The 21,158-nt window shown below is 41.3% G+C and overlaps 1 protein-coding gene across 1 annotated transcript; it reads right to left on the reverse strand.

Moving 5' to 3' along the window:
• Positions 1 to 3,321: 3,321 nt before the first annotated feature.
• LOC142663740 (uncharacterized) lies at positions 3,322 to 16,659 on the reverse strand. Its single transcript, XM_075842562.1, has 5 exons — positions 16,526 to 16,659; positions 15,532 to 15,688; positions 7,390 to 7,472; positions 6,262 to 6,675; positions 3,322 to 4,003 (listed from the first exon to the last, which is right to left on the reverse strand). Exons 1-5 carry the CDS (start codon positions 16,632 to 16,634, stop codon positions 3,798 to 3,800), a joined length of 969 nt encoding a protein of 322 aa, XP_075698677.1. The 5' UTR covers positions 16,635 to 16,659; the 3' UTR covers positions 3,322 to 3,797.
• Positions 16,660 to 21,158: the final 4,499 nt, after the last annotated feature.

Consider the following 21,158-nt stretch of genomic DNA (forward strand, 5'->3'; position numbering starts at 1 on the left):
GTGACAATATGGAACTAACGTTTTTGCATGGATTATCTTTTAGACAAATTTTTAGGAGGTTCCCGCGTCTTTTACCTTCTCCGCGTAGAAATTTGAATTGGTTGGAGAAACTCCTTGATTATACTTCACCTCCAGCCAAATCAATGTCCGATACTTACCCACTATTACTATTACAGAACTCTGGCCCAAAGCCGGGCGATATAAGGGAATGGGAGAATGAGCTCCATAAGCAATTCACTGAGATTGAACCTAAAACCATCCTGACTGGGGCATAGCGGCGTGAGGCAGCAACTTCCCGCAGCTCCGGACACCTCCTGCTGAACTACTCTCGTAACTCACCCTTGCCTGCATGGCCAGACATGCCAAGGGGAAAAGCAAAGACCGGAATCCCTGCTGCCCCTCGTGATCCCTCTCTGGATCGGTTCCTGCAACCAGTGATGCCCCAGCATACCCTGCTTACTATGCCAAACAATAGCACACCATACTCTCCCAGCATCAAAGACCCGGCTGTGTCCAAAAGAAGCAAATATAAGTAAGAATGAAAAATACCTGGGGTATTAGTAATAATTTTGGCCAAAAGGACGCAAGCTCGCAATCCACGACAAGGATCCCCGGTCTTGCGAGTCCCTAACTCCCTAAATAGAACTAAAAGTTCCTGATACACAAACAAAACAGATAAAAACAAGGGGACATATACCACAAAAACACAGAAAAAAAGGCCATACTAACAAATGGACACAGCCAGGTCAGAAACGCTGATGAAGGAGAGTGAGCAGGTGCTTTAAATAATAATAGCCACTCCCACTAGTCTTGAGGGGAGTGGCAAGTGGTGCATGGGATGTGTAGTAAAAAATAATAAATAAATGGTGTATGTGCAAGTGATTATAATAGGGGTGAAATATAAGGGGCAGTAATGAGTAAAGTGCATAAATAAAAATAAATGAATAATGGGGTGCCAGTGTGTGAAACATGGAGGGATAGTGTGTAGGTCATGAGGCACAACGTGTATAGCCAGGCAGAAGCCTATTTGTGACGCCTTGATAATTCATAGAGCGGGCTACCCTGCTGACTATGGTAAACAACAGCACACCATACTCTCCCAGCATGAAAGACCCGGCTGTGTCCAAAAGAAGCAAATATAAGTAAGAATGAAAAATACCTGGAGTATTAGTAATAATTTTGGCCAAAAGGACGCAAGCTCGCAATCCACGACCAGGATCCCCGGTCTTGCAAGTCCCTAACTCCCTAAATGGAACTAAAAGTTCCTGACACACAAACAAAACAGATAAAAACAAGGAGACATATACCACAAAAACACCGAAAAAAAGGCCGTACTTACAAATGGACACAGCCAGGTCAGAAACGCTGATGAAGGAGAGTGAGTAGGTGCTTTAAATAATAATAGCCACGCCCACCATTCTTGAGGGGAGTGGCGTGTGGTGCATGGGTTTCTGACCTGGCTGTGTCCATTTGTAACCGTGAGTGCACAAGCAGTGCGTAAGAAAGAATTTTCTTTCCATCTTAACGATGTCAAGAACAGGGGACGGCGTAACAATCTTGAGTTGCATGGTATCCCAGAATCTGTAGCAACGGAGGAATTACACGATACAGTGACCTCCATCTTTAATAAAATGTTGGACCATCTTGCGGAGGCCTCCTTTGACGGGGTCCATCGCTCAGCGGGTCCTAGCACCAGAGACCCGAACCGCCCCAGGGATGTGCTCTGCAGAGTTCATAGAGTCCCACTGACATTTTGATACTGCCTGATGTGTCTAGGCTAATGTTGTACATGAGACATGTCGTTAAACCTCTCTTGGACACTTGCTACAGTGGACATCTGCGAAACGCGCGTCGGGGCGCACACAGTGACCATCGGGATACAGCTAAGGACACTCTATGGGTAAGATTATCCTGGCTATCCCTGTATTTTCAGGGTATGGTTTAGATTCATTTTTTTAGTACATGATGCTCTTTTTCTGGACCATTTATGTCCCTTAGTAGCATCAACACACTCACTGAGTTCAAACTACCATATTTCATACCAGTGATATTCCTACTGCAAACCTATACAACAAGGGCTTAATATTTATGACTCTGGCTCTCCTGATGTATCTCTATGTCATTTTTTATTGAGTTTCTCCTGTTATACATATCTTTTTAAATGTTTGTTATCTTGCATATTTAAATAAAGCTTTGTTTTGATATTTTCTGATAATATATTGGCTACAGACTCTGTTTCTCCTATATCTATATACTCATCATGACCTAATAGTACATCCAGGAGCAACATTGCTCTAATTGGTCCTTGAAAATTCACGGACCAATCAGAGCAATCGCCGAACCAGAACTGCTCTTACTTGTCCCGCAGCGGCTAGCTGTGCTCCTCTACTGTCTCTGACAGCGGGGATTATAGCCCCCGTTCTCCCACCGCGTAATTTAAATAGGACATTGCTCTGGTTGGTCCTTCCTTGAAAATTTACTGACCAATCAGAGCGATCGCCGACCCGGGACTACTCTCATTGGTCCCGGGGCGTCTAGCGGTGATGGTCAGCTGTCTGTGACAGCTGTCATCATAGCTTTGTCACTATGCACTAAGACACGGTGACGGTTTGATGCCATGATAAATATATTCGTCATGGAGCGTTAAGAAGTTAATCCAACTCTCCCTGCTCCCGGATTCCCTTTAAGTCGTTATAGTGGTCTTGGCCAGTTAGAAAAGGAAAGTGTACGACTCTAAACGGAGAAGACATCACCTGTGAGTCACTGTATTTAATTATTGTTTTGGATCTGTTTTGCATGTTTATTTTCCTTCTTCTGTTATTATTTTGGCTTACATATTTAACCACTTCTTTACCGGAGGGTTTACCCCCTTTCATTACCGAGCCTCTTATGGCAGAGTTTTTAATTGTTGCATCACCGCATTCAGAGAGACAATAAAGCCGTATGTGGTCTTGTTTTTTGCGGGATGAGCTATATTTTTAATAGAATCATTTTGGGGTAGATATAAATTATTGATTAGATTTTATAATTTTTTTATACATTTTTGTCATTTTAAGAGCCTACCGCTGTGACGGTTGACGCTGCGTGGTTAAGGGAGTAGCGAGGAGAGTGACTGAGCAAAACTCATCATGCCAGAGCTGCTTTTTGATCCGCTCCCTAGATTTCTATGCTGAATTATCCTCATATTCGATTTTATGACTTTCAGCAGAATTTTTCTATACCTAATAGTCCAGAGTGTGGTATATCAATAAGTTTCAGGTTACAGTCACTATAGTAATGTGCTACTTAGAAAATAACACGCTTTGTTTAGGTCTCAATGTTTTTATTGAAATATCATGACTACAATTTTTTTTCCATAAAGCTGGTATACAATTAGGAATATTCTGAGACATGTAAGGTGTAACCAGAAGCAGTCATGTACATGCCAGTCTTGAAAATCCTCCTTTCATCTTGAGACGGTTTGTAACTGCAGTCTCTTCTGTTGGTATAATGGGAATGAAGGGTATTCAATTTTTCAATCGTTGTTCTGTTGGTATTTGCCAAAAATCGGTGGCACTCTTGTCCAGGTTGGCACTGTGACTCAGCCGAGCCACAGGCAGAGACATTTATCTTTTCTTGCAAGGTATAGCGCTGTGACTCAGCCGAGCCACAGGCAGAGACATTGTCTATTTTTTGCGAAGTTTTGAGCTGTGGCTCAGCCGAGCCACAGCCAGAGAAATTGTCCATGTTGTGAGATGTTTTGAGCCGTGACTCAGCCGAGTTACAGCCAGAGAAATTGTCTCTTTTTTTTTCAAGGTTTAGCTCTGTGACTCAGCCGAGGCATTCCTTTTTTGGAAATATGCCAGAAGATGTTCATGTAATTGCTGCCTTGGTGAGGAATAACTGGCTGTGTCTGTAGGTGTGTAGGTCTTAGAGACATTAAATCCAGCTTCTTCCTTATTCTGGCCAAGATGTTCATCAGTACTTGGAAGATGGTGAAGACGTTCTTTGTCCTCTTGGTTTTCTGTAAAAAAGATGCAGTCTATAAGATTACCTGTTAATATAATGGACATAGTGTCTACTCCACTGTCAAATATTAGGAAATGGCGTAAGCAACAATTCCCTAATATATTGTCACCAACATCAGAGCGTCGACAGTTTTTTTTATCCACACAATATAAACTAGAACAACTGATGTTACTTTTTATGGTGGCAATCAGAAGATTCACACTTATTCATTTTCACCAGTAATAAGTTCTGTTTTTTTCTGGACAGTCCCATAAAACGGACATCATAAGGGGTGGGACTTATAAAAATCTGATCCGAAATTGGTATAAATGGAAGTCATGACGCAGATGTAAACAGACCCTAAAGGATGAACGTAAGAGCACAAAGAAGAAAGATTCTAACAAGGTCCTAGGCAGCAGCCACTGTCTTGCGGTTATGTTGGACTCAGATCTTCCCTTTACTCCTTATATTCAAACACTTGCATGGTCATGTCTCCTGCATCTAAAAAACATCTTCAGCATCTGCCCTTTTCTTACTGTGGAAACGGCTAAAACTCTTAAGCTACATTTAGATGAACGTAGCCAACCTCGGATGTGAAAGACTGCAGTTTTTTCAGGTCCGAGGTCCACCCATGCGGCATGCGTTGTCACAGATCCCCAATAGACTAGAGTCTATGTAGGGATGCATGACACGCAGTAAAATAGGACATTTCACGGACCTTTCACACGCTCCGTTAAAACAACGGTCGTGTAAACGGCCCTATTGAAATAGATGAGTCTGTGTGACGGCCATGTTTTAACAGCTGTCACACGGACGAGATACACACTCGTCTGAATGAGCCCTTATTGTTCCTCCGATTCCTTCTCGCCTTGACTCCTGTAACTTACTTGTCAGTTTTCCCCTCACTAAACTCTCCCCTCTACAGTCAATGCTAAATGCAGCCGCCAGGCTCATCTTCCTGACCAACCACTACACCAATGCCTCTACCCTGTGCCAGTCACTGCTCTGGACCGCTACACCAATGCCTCTACTCTGTCCCAGTCACTGCCCTGGAGACCAATGCTTCTAACCTGTGCTAGTCACTATAATGGACCGCTACACCAATGCCTCTACTCTGTCCCAGTCACTGCCCTGGAGACCAATGCCTCTACCCTGTGCCAGTAACTATAATGGACCACTACACCAATGCCTCTACCTTGTGCCAGTCACTATAATGGACCACTACACCAATGCCTCTACTCTGTGCCAGTCACTGCTCTGGACCACTACACCAATGCTTCTACACTGTGCAAGTCACTGCTCTGGACCGCTACACCAATGCCTCTGCTCTGTGCCAGTCACTGCTCTGGACTGCTACACCAATGCCTCTACCCTGTGCCGGTCACTATAATGGACCACTGCACCAATGCCTCTACCCTGTGCCAGTCACTATAATGGACCACTACACCAATGCCCCTACCCTGTGCCAGTCACTACATTAGTTGCCCATTTACTTTAGAATTCAATATAATGTTATTACTCTCATTTACAAAGCGCTCCCTAGGGCTGCACCTCCATACATCTCCCTCATCTCTTTCTACCACCCTGTGTACTACCACCTCCCTCATTTCTGTCTACCACCCTGTGTACTTCCTCCTCCCTCATCTCTGTCTACCACCCTGTGTACTACCTCCTCCCTCATCTCTGTCTACCACCCTGTGTACTACCTCCTCCCTCATCTCTGTCTACAACCCTGTGTACTACCTCCTCCCTCATCTCTGTCTACCACCCTGTGTACTACCTCCTCCCCCATCTCTGTCTGCCACCCTGTGTACTACCTCCTCCCTCATCTCTGTCTACAACCCTGTGTACTACCTCCTCCCTCATCTCTGTCTACCACCCTGTGTACTACCTCCTCCCCCATCTCTGTCTGCCACCCTGTGTACTACCTCCTCCCTCATCTCTGTCTGCCACCCTGTGTTCTACCCTATTTAGTATAAAAGTCGTCTGGACTACTGTACAAAATAAGCACTTTTAACATTTTGTGTCACCCGTATTTCCTCAGATTGTGTACAAGCTCTTGCGAGCAGATTCACCCCTATAGTTTGATTTGTTATTTAGTTTGTCTCTATGTTATGTCTGATTTTGACTGTACATGAACTTATTTTGTCTGTACATGAAACATCTGATTTATAAAATGCTGCATAATATGTTGGCGCTATAGAAATACTAATACTAATTATTATTATTAATATTATTGGGCTAAATTTAAGAATAAAAGCTGTAAGAACTTACTGTCAGAGTAGGTGTCCACATGATCTGGGCTGATATTCATGGTCACGTGATTGGATCCAGGCATGGAGATCTGAGTGTCCTCAATGGTGTCGCTTTTTTCAGCCAATCCTTGAGGAACATTATCGGTCATGATATCAGAGGTCTGCACGTCCTCTGGGCTGGTATTCATGGTCACATCATTTGTTTCAGACATGGAGATCTTATTGTCTTCAATGACATCACTTTTTTCAGCCAGCCCGGGAGGAGCATCATTGGTTATAATATCAGAGGTGTCCACATCCTCTGGGCTGATATTGTTGGTCACATGATCGGATCCCGGCATGGAGATCTGAGAGTCTTCAATGACATCACTTTTTTCAGCCAGCCTATGAGGGGCATCCTCGTCTATAATATTTATTTTGTCCTCGTGTTTTGCTGTAACACAGAACATTGAAATCAGTCATTATAAAATAAAATCGTCTATAAGTTTATTGTAGTTTATTAATTGAAATCCCCTAAAGACAAAGTAAATGCCAAGAATAAAAGATCACAACCCCCACAGCTGCCTCTACATCTTGGGTTCCTCACTAAATCCTTCCGAGACCCTCTGTGGACATGACTGACCCCTCCAGTCTCCTGCATAACCACGCTCCTGAATCATCACCCGACACAATATACATTTATATAATGAACATGGCCGTGATATAGAGAAGACGATGAAATCTACAATCCTGGAGCGGTGGTTATATTGAGTGTAGTAGTGAATATTCTATAAAGTGGAGGATTTTACTGTAAGGTGGAGTTACACTTTATTACCTTTGGTGGATGTGGGAATAACTGTATTTGATGTCGTGTTATGCCACAAGAAGGCTGATAGTTACAGAGAATGGCTCCTGATGATGGGAGTAGCGGGACTACTCCATCCTCTTCAATATGAGGCAGTCATTGGGAAATACATTGAGATATAGTGCACAGTTGTGATGACTTTAGTAAAATGTGCTCATAGATTAGATTGTTTTTCTATAAATACATTTCATATAATGAAAGAGACAAAGCAGAATATTCCCAGTGTCCACGTGATATAAACCTCCTATAAATTGTTTTATGTAGATAGATATTAATATGTCACATCTGATAAACTCTATTTACCGTTTTTTTTGCCGTTTCTCTCTCTATTTTCGTCCATTGAACATTGGGTCTCAACATCTCTCGTGGATTTAGTTTTCGATTGTCTTGTAATAAGGGAAGAAATATTGTGGATTAGAGATATGACGACATTATGACTATAGACAAGTCTTTATATTCTGTACATAGAGGTGTAATGTGTCCCCATTATATTCTGTACATAGAGGTGTAATGTGTCCCCATTATATTCTGTACATAGAGGTGTAATGTGTCCCATTATATTCTGTACATAGAGGTGTAATGTGTCCCCATTATATTCTGTACATAGAGGTGTAATGTGTCCCCATTATATTCTGTACATAGAGGTGTAACGTGCCCCCATTATATTCTGTACATAGAAGTGTAACGTGTCCCCATTATATTCTGTACATAGAGGTGTAACGTGTCCCCATTATATTCTGTACATAGAGGTGTAATGTGTCCCCATTATATTCTGTACATAGAGGTGTAATGTGTCCCCATTATATTCTGTACATAGAGGTGTAATGTGTCACCATTATATTCTCTACATAGAGGTGTAATGTGTCCCCATTATATTCTCTACATAGAGGTATAATGTGTCCCCATTATATTATACATAGAGGTGTAATGTGTCCCCATTATATTCTGTACATAGAGGTGTAATGTGTCCCCATTATATTCTGTACATAGAGGTGTAACGTTTCCCCATTATATTCTGTACATAGAGGTGTAATGTGCCCCCATTATATTCTGTACATAGAGGTGTAATGTGCCCCCATTATATTCTGTACATAGAGGTGTAACATGTCCCCATTATATTCTGTATATAGAGGTGTAATGTGCCCCCATTATATTCTGTACATAGAGGTGTAATGTCTCCCCATTATATTCTGTACATAGAGGTGTAACGTGCCCCCATTATATTCTGTACATAGAGGTGTAACGTGCCCTCATTATATTCTGTACATAGAGGTGTAATGTCTCCCCATTTTATTCTGTACATAGAGGTGTAACGTGCCCCCATTATATTCTGTACATAGAGGTGTAATGTGCCCCCATTATATTCTGTACATAGAGGTGTAATGTGTCCCCATTATATTCTGTACATAGTGGTGTAATGTGCCCCCATTATATTCTGTACATAGAGGTGTAATGTGTCCCCATTATATTCTGTACATAGAGGTGTAACGTGCCCTCATTATATTCTGTACATAGAGGTGTAATGTCTCCCCATTATATTCTGTACATAGAGGTGTAATGTGCCCCCATTATATTCTGTACACAGAGGTGTAATGTGTCCCATTATATTCTGTACATAGAGGTGTAATGTGCCCCCATTTTATTCTGTACATAGAGGTGTAACGTGCCCCCATTATATTCTGTACATAGAGGTGTAACGTGCCCCCATTATATTCTGTACATAGAAGTGTAACGTGTCCCCATTATATTCTGTACATAGAGGTGTAACGTGTCCCCATTATATTCTGTACATAGAGGTGTAATGTGTCCCCATTATATTCTGTACATAGAGGTGTAATGTGTCCCCATTATATTCTGTACATAGAGGTGTAATGTGTCCCCATTATATTCTCTACATAGAGGTGTAATGTGTCCCCATTATATTCTCTACATAGAGGTGTAATGTGTCCCCATTATATTATACATAGAGGTGTAATGTGTCCCCATTTTATTCTGTACATAGAGGTATAATGTGTCCCATTATATTCTGTACATAGAGGTGTAATGTGCCCCCATTTTATTCTGTACATAGAGGTGTAACGTGCCCCCATTATATTCTGCACATAGAGGTGTAATGTGTCCCCATTATATTCTATACATAGAGGTGTAATGTGTCCCCATTATATTCTATACATAGAGGTGTAATGTCTCCCCATTATATTCTGTACATAGAGGTGTAATGTCTCCCCATTATATTCTGTACATAGAGGTGTAATGTGCCCCCATTATATTCTATACATAGAGGTGTAATGTGCCCCCATTATATTCTGTATATAGAGGTGTAATGTGTCTCCATTATATTCTGTACCTAGAGGTGTAACGTTTCCCCATTATATTCTGTACATAGAGGTGTAACGTTTCCCCATTATATTCTGTATATAGAGGTGTAATGTGCCCCCATTATATTCTGTACATAGAGGTGTAATGTGTCCCCATTATATTCTGTACATAGAGGTGTAATGTGTCCCCATTATATTCTGTACATAGAGGTGTAACGTTTCCCCATTATATTCTGTACATAGAGGTGTAATGTGCCCCCATTATATTCTGTACATAGAGGTGTAACATGTCCCCATTATATTCTGTATATAGAGGTGTAATGTGCCCCCATTATATTCTGTACATAGAGGTGTAATGTCTCCCCATTATATTCTGTACATAGAGGTGTAACGTGCCCCCATTATATTCTGTACATAGAGGTGTAACGTGCCCTCATTATATTCTGTACATAGAGGTGTAATGTCTCCCCATTTTATTCTGTACATAGAGGTGTAACGTGCCCCCATTATATTCTGTACATAGAGGTGTAATGTGCCCCCATTATATTCTGTACATAGAGGTGTAATGTGTCCCCATTATATTCTGTACATAGTGGTGTAATGTGCCTCCATTATATTCTGTACATAGAGGTGTAATGTGTCCCCATTATATTCTGTACATAGAGGTGTAACGTGCCCTCATTATATTCTGTACATAGAGGTGTAATGTCTCCCCATTATATTCTGTACATAGAGGTGTAATGTGCCCCCATTATATTCTGTACATAGAGGTGTAATGTGCCCCCATTTTATTCTGTACATAGAGGTGTAACGTGCCCCCATTATATTCTGTACATAGAGGTGTAACGTGCCCCCATTATATTCTGTACATAGAAGTGTAACGTGTCCCCATTATATTCTGTACATAGAGGTGTAACGTGTCCCCATTATATTCTGTACATAGAGGTGTAATGTGTCCCCATTATATTCTGTACATAGAGGTGTAATGTGTCCCCATTATATTCTGTACATAGAGGTGTAATGTGTCCCCATTATATTCTCTACATAGAGGTGTAATGTGTCCCCATTATATTCTCTACATAGAGGTGTAATGTGTCCCCATTATATTATACATAGAGGTGTAATGTGTCCCCATTATATTCTGTACATAGAGGTATAATGTGTCCCATTATATTCTGTACATAGAGATGTAATGTGCCCCCATTTTATTCTGTACATAGAGGTGTAACGTGCCCCCATTATATTCTGCACATAGAGGTGTAATGTGTCCCCATTATATTCTATACATAGAGGTGTAATGTGTCCCCATTATATTCTATACATAGAGGTGTAATGTCTCCCCATTATATTCTGTACATAGAGGTGTAATGTCTCCCCATTATATTCTGTACATAGAGGTGTAATGTGCCCCCATTATATTCTATACATAGAGGTGTAATGTGCCCCCATTATATTCTGTATATAGAGGTGTAATGTGTCTCCATTATATTCTGTACCTAGAGGTGTAACGTTTCCCCATTATATTCTGTACATAGAGGTGTAACGTTTCCCCATTATATTCTGTATATAGAGGTGTAATGTGCCCCCATTATATTCTGTACATAGAGGTGTAATGTGTCCCCATTATATTCTGTACATAGAGGTGTAATGTGTCCCCATTATATTCTGTACATAGAGGTGTAACGTTTCCCCATTATATTCTGTACATAGAGGTGTAATGTGCCCCCATTATATTCTGTACATAGAGGTGTAACATGTCCCCATTATATTCTGTATATAGAGGTGTAATGTGCCCCCATTATATTCTGTACATAGAGGTGTAATGTCTCCCCATTATATTCTGTACATAGAGGTGTAACGTGCCCCCATTATATTCTGTACATAGAGGTGTAATGTCTCCCCATTATATTCTGTACATAGAGGTGTAATGTCTCCCCATTATATTCTGTACATAGAGGTGTAACGTGCCCTCATTATATTCTGTACATAGAGGTGTAATGTCTCCCCATTTTATTCTGTACATAGAGGTGTAACGTGCCCCCATTATATTCTGTACATAGAGGTGTAATGTGCCCCCATTATATTCTGTACATAGAGGTGTAATGTGTCCCCATTATATTCTGTACATAGTGGTGTAATGTGCCCCCATTATATTCTGTACATAGAGGTGTAATGTGTCCCCATTATATTCTGTACATAGAGGTGTAACGTGCCCTCATTATATTCTGTACATAGAGGTGTAATGTCTCCCCATTATATTCTGTACATAGAGGTGTAATGTGCCCCCATTATATTCTGTACATAGAGGTGTAATGTGTCCCATTATATTCTGTACATAGAGGTGTAATGTGCCCCCATTTTATTCTGTACATAGAGGTGTAACGTGCCCCCATTATATTCTGTACATAGAGGTGTAATGTGTCCCATTATATTCTGTACATAGAGGTGTAATGTGTCCCCATTATATTCTGTACATAGAGGTGTAACTTGCCCCCATTATATTCTGTACATAGAGGTGTAATGTCTCCCCATTATATTCTGTACATAGAGGTGTAACGTGTCCCCATTATATTCTATACATAGAGGTGTAATGTACCCCCATTATATTCTGTACATAGTGGTGTAATGTGTCCCCATTATATTCTGTACATAGAGGTGTAATGTACCCCCATTATATTCTGTGCATAGAGGTGTAATGTGTCCCCATTATATTCTGTACATAGAGGTGTAATGTGTCCCCATTATATTCTGTACATAGAGGTGTAATGTGTCCCATTATATTCTGTACATAGAGGTGTAATGTCTCCCCATTATATTCTGTACATAGAGGTGTAATGTGCCCCCATTATATTATACATAGAGGTGTAATGTGTCCCATTATATTCTGTACATAGAGGTGTAACGTGTCCCCATTATATTCTATACATAGAGGTGTAATGTGTCCCCATTATATTATACATAGAGGTGTAATGTGTCCCATTATATTCTGTACATAGAGGTGTAATGTGTCCCCATTATATTCTGTACATAGAGGTGTAATGTGTCCCCATTATATTATACATAGAGGTGTAATGTGTCCCATTATATTCTGTACATAGAGGTGTAACGTGTCCCCATTATATTCTATACATAGAGGTGTAATGTGCCCCCATTATATTCTGTACATAGAGGTGTAATGTCTCCCCATTATATTCTGTACATAGAGGTGTAATGTGCCCCCATTATATTCTGTACATAGAGGTGTAATGTGCCCCCATTATATTCTGTACATAGTGGTGTAATGTGCCCCCATTATATTCTGTACATAGAGGTGTAATGTGTCCCCATTATATTCTGTACATAGAGGTGTAATGTGTCCCCATTATATTCTCTACATAGAGGGGTAATGTGTCCCCATTATATTCTGTACATAGAGGTGTAATGTGTCCCCATTATATTCTGTACATAGAGGTGTAATGTGTCCCCATTATATTCTATACATAGAGGTGTAATGTGCCCCCATTATATTCTGTACATAGAGGTGTAATGTGTCCACATTATATTATACATAGAGGTGTAACGTGCCCCCATTATATTCTGTACATAGTGGTGTAATGTGCCCCCATTATATTCTGTACATAGAGGTGTAATGTTTCCCCATTATATTCTGTACATAGAGGTGTAACGTGCCCCCATTATATTCTGTACATAGTGGTGTAATGTGCCCCCATTATATTCTGTACATAGAGGTGTAATGTGTCCCCATTATATTCTGTACATAGTGGTGTAATGTGCCCCCATTATATTCTGTACATAGAGGTGTAATGTGTCCCCATTATATTCTGTACATAGAGGTGTAATGTGTCCCCATTATATTCTCTACATAGAGGGGTAATGTGTCCCCATTATATTCTGTACATAGAGGTGTAATGTGTCCCCATTATATTCTATACATAGAGGTGTAATGTGCCCCCATTATATTCTGTACATAGAGGTGTAATGTGTCCAGATTATATTATACATAGAGGTGTAACGTGCCCCCATTATATTCTGTACATAGTGGTGTAATGTGTCCCCATTATATTCTGTACATAGAGGTGTAATGTGTCCCCATTATATTCTGTACATAGTGGTGTAATGTGTCCCCATTATATTCTGTACATAGAGGTGTAATGTGCCCCCATTATATTCTGTACATAGAGGTGTAATGTGCCCCCATTATATTCTGTACATAGTGGTGTAATGTGTCCCCATTATATTCTGTGCATAGAGGTGTAATGTACCCCCATTATATTCTGTGCATAGAGGTGTAATGTGTCCCCATTATATTCTATACATAGAGGTTAATGTGTCCTCATTATATTCTGGCGTGGCCCCTTTTACTGGATCATGTTATACCCGGAGGGGGGGGGGGGGGGGCGGGGCGGGGTGCAGTATTTCCTATATAGACTCCTGTGTAGCCCATAAATACGGCACTGAGGAGTCATGTGCTGGGGGAACCCTGGAAAGGGAACACAGTTACACCCCCGCCAATATTCATAACTACAAATACATCTCAGCATCACAGGAACGTCTTGGAGCAATAAAGTGCAACCTTTCGGAAGAATCAATTATATTTTCTGAGCTGCTGGAAAGTCACTTTATTCTGCCGAAATGTTGAACCCAGTGGTGTAACTACCACTGTAGCAGCCGTAGCGGCTGCTACGGGGGCCACAGCATGAAGGGGCCCGTGCCGCCCGCCGGCACGGGCCCCCCTTCCCATGGCCGGAGGCTCCGCTAGCAGCTGTTATGGCTGCTACAGCGCGACGCCACTGAAGGGGTTGTTCCTACAAAAGACATGCATCCCCTATCCACAGGGTAGTGGATACATGTGTGATCGCTGGGACACCCAGCGATAAGGAGACTTTCGGTCCCCCGGTCTCCTTATCGCTGCCAGCGATCACACATGTATCCCCTATCCTGTGGATAGGGGATGCATGTCTTTTGTAGGACAAACTATAGGCCGTTTTTTTTTTGGGTGGGGTTGGGGGCTGCATGGCTTTACCTACAGGGGGGATTTAGGGCTGTATGGCGTTAACTCAAGGGGGGTGTTTGGGGCTATATGACGTTATCTACATGGGGAGGGCCGTATGGCGTTATTTACAGGGAGGGGCTATATGGCGTTATTTACAGGGGGAGGACTGTATGGCATTATCTATAGGGGAGGGCTGTATGACGTTATCTACAAGGGGGCTGTATGGCGTTATCTACAAGGGGGCTGTATGACGTTATCTACAGGGGGGCTGTATGACGTTATCTAGAGGGGGAGGGCTGTATGACGTTATCTACAGAGGAGGGCTGTATGATGTTATCTACAGGGGAGGGCTGTATGATGTTATCTACAGGGGAGGGCTGTATGACGTTATCTACAGGGGAGGGCTGTATGATGTTATCTACAGGGGAGGGCTGTATGATGTTATCTACAGGGGAGGGCTGTATGACGTTATCTACAGGGGAGGGCTGTATGATGTTATCTACAGGGGAGGGCTGTATGATGTTATCTACAGGGGAGGGCTGTATGATGTTATCTACAGGGGAGGGCTGTATGACGTTATCTACAGGGGGGCTGTATGACGTTATCTAGAGGGGGAGGGCTGTATGGCGTTAACTACAGGGGGGAGGGCTGTATGACGTTATTTACAGAGGAGGGCTGTATGATGTTATCTACAGGGGAGGGCTGTATGATGTTATCTACAGGGGAGGGCTGTATGACGTTATCTACAGGGGAGGGCTGTATGACGTTATCTACAGGGGGGAGGGCTGTATGGCGTTATCTACAGGGGGAGGGCTGTATGACGTTATCTACAGGGGAGGGCTGTATGACGTTATCTATAGGGGGGGCTGTATGACATTATCTACAGGTGGCTGTATGGTGCTATCTATAGGGGGCGCTGTGTGGTGGAATCTATAGGGAGGCACTATGTACAAGGGGGGTTGTGTGATGCCCAGGGGAGGGGGGGGGCCCAGTTAAAAGTTTGCTATGGGGCCCAGTCTTTCCTAGTTACGCCCCTGGTTGCACCGTCCTATGGACGGAACTGAATAATCAGCGGCTGTGCGTGAAAGTCGGAGGTAAAAGGCCGGACATGAAATCATTATCTACAATACTCACTTATATCTGATGTAACAGGCGACGCCATAAAAAGTTACAAGGAGGAAGTTGATGGCAGAAAACGCAGCAACCACAATGAACTTATTCCAAAAGTATTGTGGAGTCTCAGTACGAGTAGTAATAGGAGTAGTAGTAGTAATAGGAGTAGTAGTATGTACTGAAAAAGAAGGAGAAACCATATAAGTGTTCAGATAAACTCCATTATTATTATTATTATTATTATTATTATTCATGTAATACAAGTTTGGAATAAAGATGAATGTCCCCAAGATTGTCAGGAGTGACTGGTTATATGGGATCTAAACTGGATATCTATCCATCCATCCATCCATCCATCCATCCATCCATCCATCCAATCCATCCATCCAATCCATCCATCCATCCATCCAATCCATCCATCCATCCATCCTTCCAATCCATCCATCCAATCCATCCAAATCCATCCATCCAAATCCATCCATCCATCCATCCATCCAATCCATCCATCCATCCATACATCCAATCCATCCATCCATCCAATCCATCCATCCAATCCATCCATCCATCCATCCAATCCATCCAATCCATTTCCAGCATTTTTAAAAGTAAGTTTAAATGTGTTTTTGTTTGAGTTTTTTTGTGACCATTTAAAAAAAAATTCAGGCGTTTTTTAAGTGTTGATAATCGGCAGAAACAAACGCATTACCTTGAGCATGCTGTGATTTGAAAAAAAATGCCACTCACCCTATAAGCGGAACAAAAACAGCGAATAACAAAATTCTATGTACGTTCTTATATTTTATTATAGACTTTAACGTAACATTTGTCAAAAATTGTGGGCACAAAAAAGTGCCGTATAAAACACAAGTAACTGCTGTGTATGAGTCCAGCCTTAGGCGTCCAGGTCTGATCTATATGTTACTGGACTGACCACGTGGATGAGCCCTATCAGATTAGTGACCAGTCCGCACAGCATTAACCCCTTATTCACCCGTATATCTAGTGACGCACTTACCTCTACTTATCCGATTCTTCGCAAATGATTCATATTTGCGGAAATTGATAGGAGCGCCTTCCACAGACGCTAAAAGCACATTCACAATGAGAAGTAATCGCAACAGCATGATGGCCTGGAGATATAGCTCTTCTCCTCTATATATCCAGACTAATCCCCTCCACTGTAACATCGCTCAATACTCCTACAGATTCCGTGATGTCACAATAGGACACACATCACAGGGAGCAGATTACAGCAGTGATGTCACAATAGTACACACATCATCGGAAGCAGTATATAATATAGCTTTATATAATGTCCTGTCACCCAGCTTTCCTATATATAATGTCCTGTCACCCAGCTTTCCAATATATAATGCCATGTCACTGAGCTTTCCAATATATGTCCTGTCACCCAGCTTTCCTATATATAATGTCCTGTCACCCAGCTTTCCTATATATAATGTCACGTCACCCAGCTTTCCTATATATAATGTCACGTCACCCAGCTTTCCTATATATAATGTCACGTCACCCAGCTTTCCTATATATAATGTCACGTCACCCAGCTTTCCTATATATAATGTAATGTTACCCAGCTTTCCTATATATAATGTCCTGTCAACCAGCTTTCCTTTATATACTATCCTGTCACCCAGGTTTCCTATTTGTAATGTTCTGTCACCCAGCTTTCCTATATATAATGTCCTGTCATCCAGCTTTCCTATATACAATGTAATTTAACCCAGCTTTCCTATATACAATGTCCTGTCACCTAGCTTTCCTATATATAATGTACTGTCTCCCAGCTTTCCTATATTTAATGTAATTTAACCCAGCTTTCCTATATACAATGTCCTGTCACCTAGCTTTCCTATATGTAATATCCTATCACCCAGCTTTCCTATATGTAATGTCCTGTCACCCAGCTTTTCTATATGTAATGTCCTGTCACCCAGCTTTCCTAAATACAATGTCCTGTCACCCAGCTTTCCTATATATAATGTCCTGTCACCCAACTTTCCTATATATGATGTCTTGTCAGCCAGCTTTCCTATATACAATGTAATGTCACCCAGCTTTCTTATATATAATGTCCTGTCACCTAGCTTTCCTATAAATAATGTCCTGTCAACCAGCTTTCCTATATATAATGTCTTGTCACCCAGCTTTTCTATATATAATTTCCTCTCACCCAGATTTCTTATATATAATGTCATGTTACCCAGCTTTCCTTTTTTAATGTACGGTCACACAGCTTTCCTATATATAATGTCATGTCACCCAGCTTTCCTATATATAATGTCCTGTCACCCAGCTTTCCTATATATAATGTCATGTTACCCAGCTTTCCATTATATAATGTACTGTCACCCAGCATTCCTCTATATAATGTCCTTTTACACAGCTTTCCTATATATAATGTCCTGTCACACAGCTTTCCTATATATAATGTCATGTCACCAAGGTTTCCTTTATATAACGCCATGTCACTCAGCTTTTCTTTATATAATGTACTGTCACCCTGTATTCCTCAATATAATGTCTTTTCACACAACTTTCCTATATGTAATGTGCTGTCACCCAGCTTTTCTACACGTAATGCCATGTCACCCAGCTTTTCCACAAGTTATGCCATGTCACCCAGCTTTCCCATATGTAAGTCATGTCACCCAGCTTTCATATATATAATTTCCTGTTACCCAGCTTTCCTATATATAACGTAATATCACCCAGCTTACCTATATGTAATGTCCCGTCACCCAGCTTTCCGATATGTAATGTCCTGTCACCCAGCTTTCCTTTTTAATTTACTGTCACCCTGGTTTACTATATATAATGTCCAGCCACCCAAATTTCCTATATATAATGTCCTGTCACCCAGCTTTCCTGTATATTATATCCTGTCACCCAGCTTTCCTATATGTAATGTCCTGTCACCCAGCCTTCCTGTATATAATGCCCTGTCACCCAGCTTTCCTATATATATAACGCCATGTCACCCAGCTTTCCTATATGTAATGTCCTGTCACCCAGTTTTCCTATATATAATGTCCTGTCACCCAGCTTTTCTATATATAATGTCCTGTCACCCAGATCTCCTATATACAATATAATGTCACCTAGCTTTCCTATATATAATGTCCTGTCACACAGCTTTCTTATATATAATGTTCTGTCACCCTGGTTTACTATATATAATGTCCTGTCACCCAACTTTCCTATATATAATGTCCTGTCACCCAGCTTTCCTGTATATAATGTCCTGTCACCCAGCTTTCCTATATGTAATGTCCTGTCACCCAGCTTTCCTTTATGTACTGTCATGTCACCCAGCTTTCCTATATGTAATGTCCTGTCACCCAGCTTTCCTGTATATAATGCCCTGTCACCCAGCTTTCCTATATATATAATGCTATGTCACCCAGCTTTCCTATATGTAATGTCCTGTCACCCAGCTTTCCTATATATATTGTCCTGTCACCCAGCTTTCCTATATACAATGTAATGTCACCCAGCTTTCCTATATATAATGTCCTGTCACCCAGCTTTCCTATATGTAATGTCCTGTCACCCAGCTTTCCTATATGTAATGTGCTGTCACCCAGCTTTTCCATATGTAATGCCATGTCACCCAGCTTTTCCATATGTAATGCCATGTAACCCAGCTTTCCCATATGTGTCATCACAACCAGCTTTCCCTATGTCAGTCACCCTGCTTTCCTATATTTAATGCTCTGTCACCCAGCTTTCTTATATATAATGTCCTGTCACCCTGATTTACTATATATAATGTCCTGTCACCCAGATTTCCTATATATAATGTCCTGTCACCCAGATTTCCTATATATAATGTCCTGTCACCCAGTTTTCCTGTATATAATGTCCTGTCATCCAGCTTTCCTATATATAATGTCCTGTCACCCAGCTTTCCTATATGTAATGTCCTGTCACCTAGCTTTCCTGTATATAATGCCCTGTCACCCAGCTTTCCTATATATATATAATGCCATGTCACCCAGCTTTCCTATATATAATGTTCTGTCACCTAGCTTTCCTATATATATAGTCCTGTCACCCAGCTTTCATATATACAATGTAATGTCACCCAGCTTTCCTATATATAATGTCCTGTCACCCAGCTTTTCCATACGTAATGCCATGTCACCCAGCATTTCCATATGTAATGCCATGTAACCCAGCTTTCCCTATGTCAGTCACCCAGCTTTCCTATATATAATTTCCTCTCACCCAGCTTTCCTATATATAATGTAATATCACCCAGCTTACCTATATGTAATGTCCCGTCACCCAGCTTTCCTATATATATAATGCCATGTCTCCCAGCTGTCCTATATGTAATGTCCTGTCACCCAGCTTTCCTATATATATTGTCCTGTCATCCAGCTTTCCTATATATAATGTGATATCACCCAGCTTTCCTATATATAATGTCCCATCACCCAGCTTTCCTTTATATAATGTACTGTTACCCAGAATTCCTCTATCTAATGTCTTGTCACACAGTTTTCCTATATGTAATGTCCTGTCACCCAGCTTTTCCATACGTAATGCCATGTCACCCAGATTTCCTATATATAATGTCCTGTCACCAAGATTTCCTATATGTAATGTCCTGTCACCCAGCTTTCCTATATGTAATTTCCTATCACCCAGCTTTCCTATATGTAATGTCCTGTCACCCAGCTTTCCTATATCTAATGTACTGTCACCCAGCTTTTCCATACGTAATGCCATGTCACCCAGATTTCCTATATATAATGTCCTGTCACCCAGCTTTCCTATTTATAATGTCCTGTCACCCAGATTTTATATATATAATGTACTGTCACCCAGCTTTCCTATATGTAATTTCCTGTCACCCAGCTTTCCTATATATAATGTCCTGTCACCCAGCTTTCCTATATATAATGTCCTGTCACCCAGCTTTCCTGTATATGATGTCCTGTTACCTAGCTTTCCTATATATAATGTCCTGTCACCCATCTTTCCTATATATAATGTCCTGTCACCCAGCTTTCCTACATATATTGTCATTGACTTCAGGGGTTTCCTATTACTGGAGTTCCTGAGGCACAACCACGATTAAGGTCAATTTAGGCCTGACCAAATCTTTAAGCCTGAGTGATATGCCCTCAGCTTTGATGTAAATTGGAATTATCCCCTCTTGGTGTACAGATGAATTAATGGACATCACGGCTCCCTGGTCTCAACTTCTCAGATCCCCTATAAAAGTTATTTGTTCCCAACGTTCTTCCAGACATCTCGTCTTTGTTACCTGGAAGTGACAATATGGAACTAACGTTTTTGCATGGATTATCTTTTAGAGAAATTTGTAGGAGGTTCCCGCGTCTTTTACCTTCTCCACGTAGAAATTTGAATTGGTTGGAGAAACTCCTTGATTATACTTCACCTCCAGCCAAATCTATGTCCGATACTTACCCACTATTACTATTACAGAACTCTGGCCCAAAGCCGGGCGATATAAGGGAGTGGGAGAATGAGCTCCATAAGCAATTCACTGAGATTGAACCTAGAACCATCCTGTCTGGGGCATAGCGGCGTGAGGCAGCAACTTCTCGGAGCTCCGGACACCTCCAGCTGAACTACTCTTGTAACTCACCCTCGCC

This window comes from Rhinoderma darwinii, chromosome 11 (assembly GCF_050947455.1).
Source record: "Rhinoderma darwinii isolate aRhiDar2 chromosome 11, aRhiDar2.hap1, whole genome shotgun sequence".
In the NCBI taxonomy this organism is placed as follows: domain Eukaryota; kingdom Metazoa; phylum Chordata; class Amphibia; order Anura; family Rhinodermatidae; genus Rhinoderma; species Rhinoderma darwinii.

Excerpts from the sequence above, each read along its gene's own strand:
- LOC142663740 (XM_075842562.1), bottom strand. The coding sequence starts at position 16,634 with ATGCTGTTGCGATTACTTCTCATTGTGAATGTGCTTTTAGCGTCTGTG. Across the intron at positions 7,473-15,531 it reads GCCTGTTACATCAGATATAA|ACAATCGAAAACTAAATCCA; the intron begins GTGAGTATTGTA and ends CCTTATTACAAG. Across the intron at positions 6,676-7,389 it reads GAGAAACGGCAAAAAAAACG|CAAAACACGAGGACAAAATA; the intron begins GTAAATAGAGTT and ends TCTGTGTTACAG.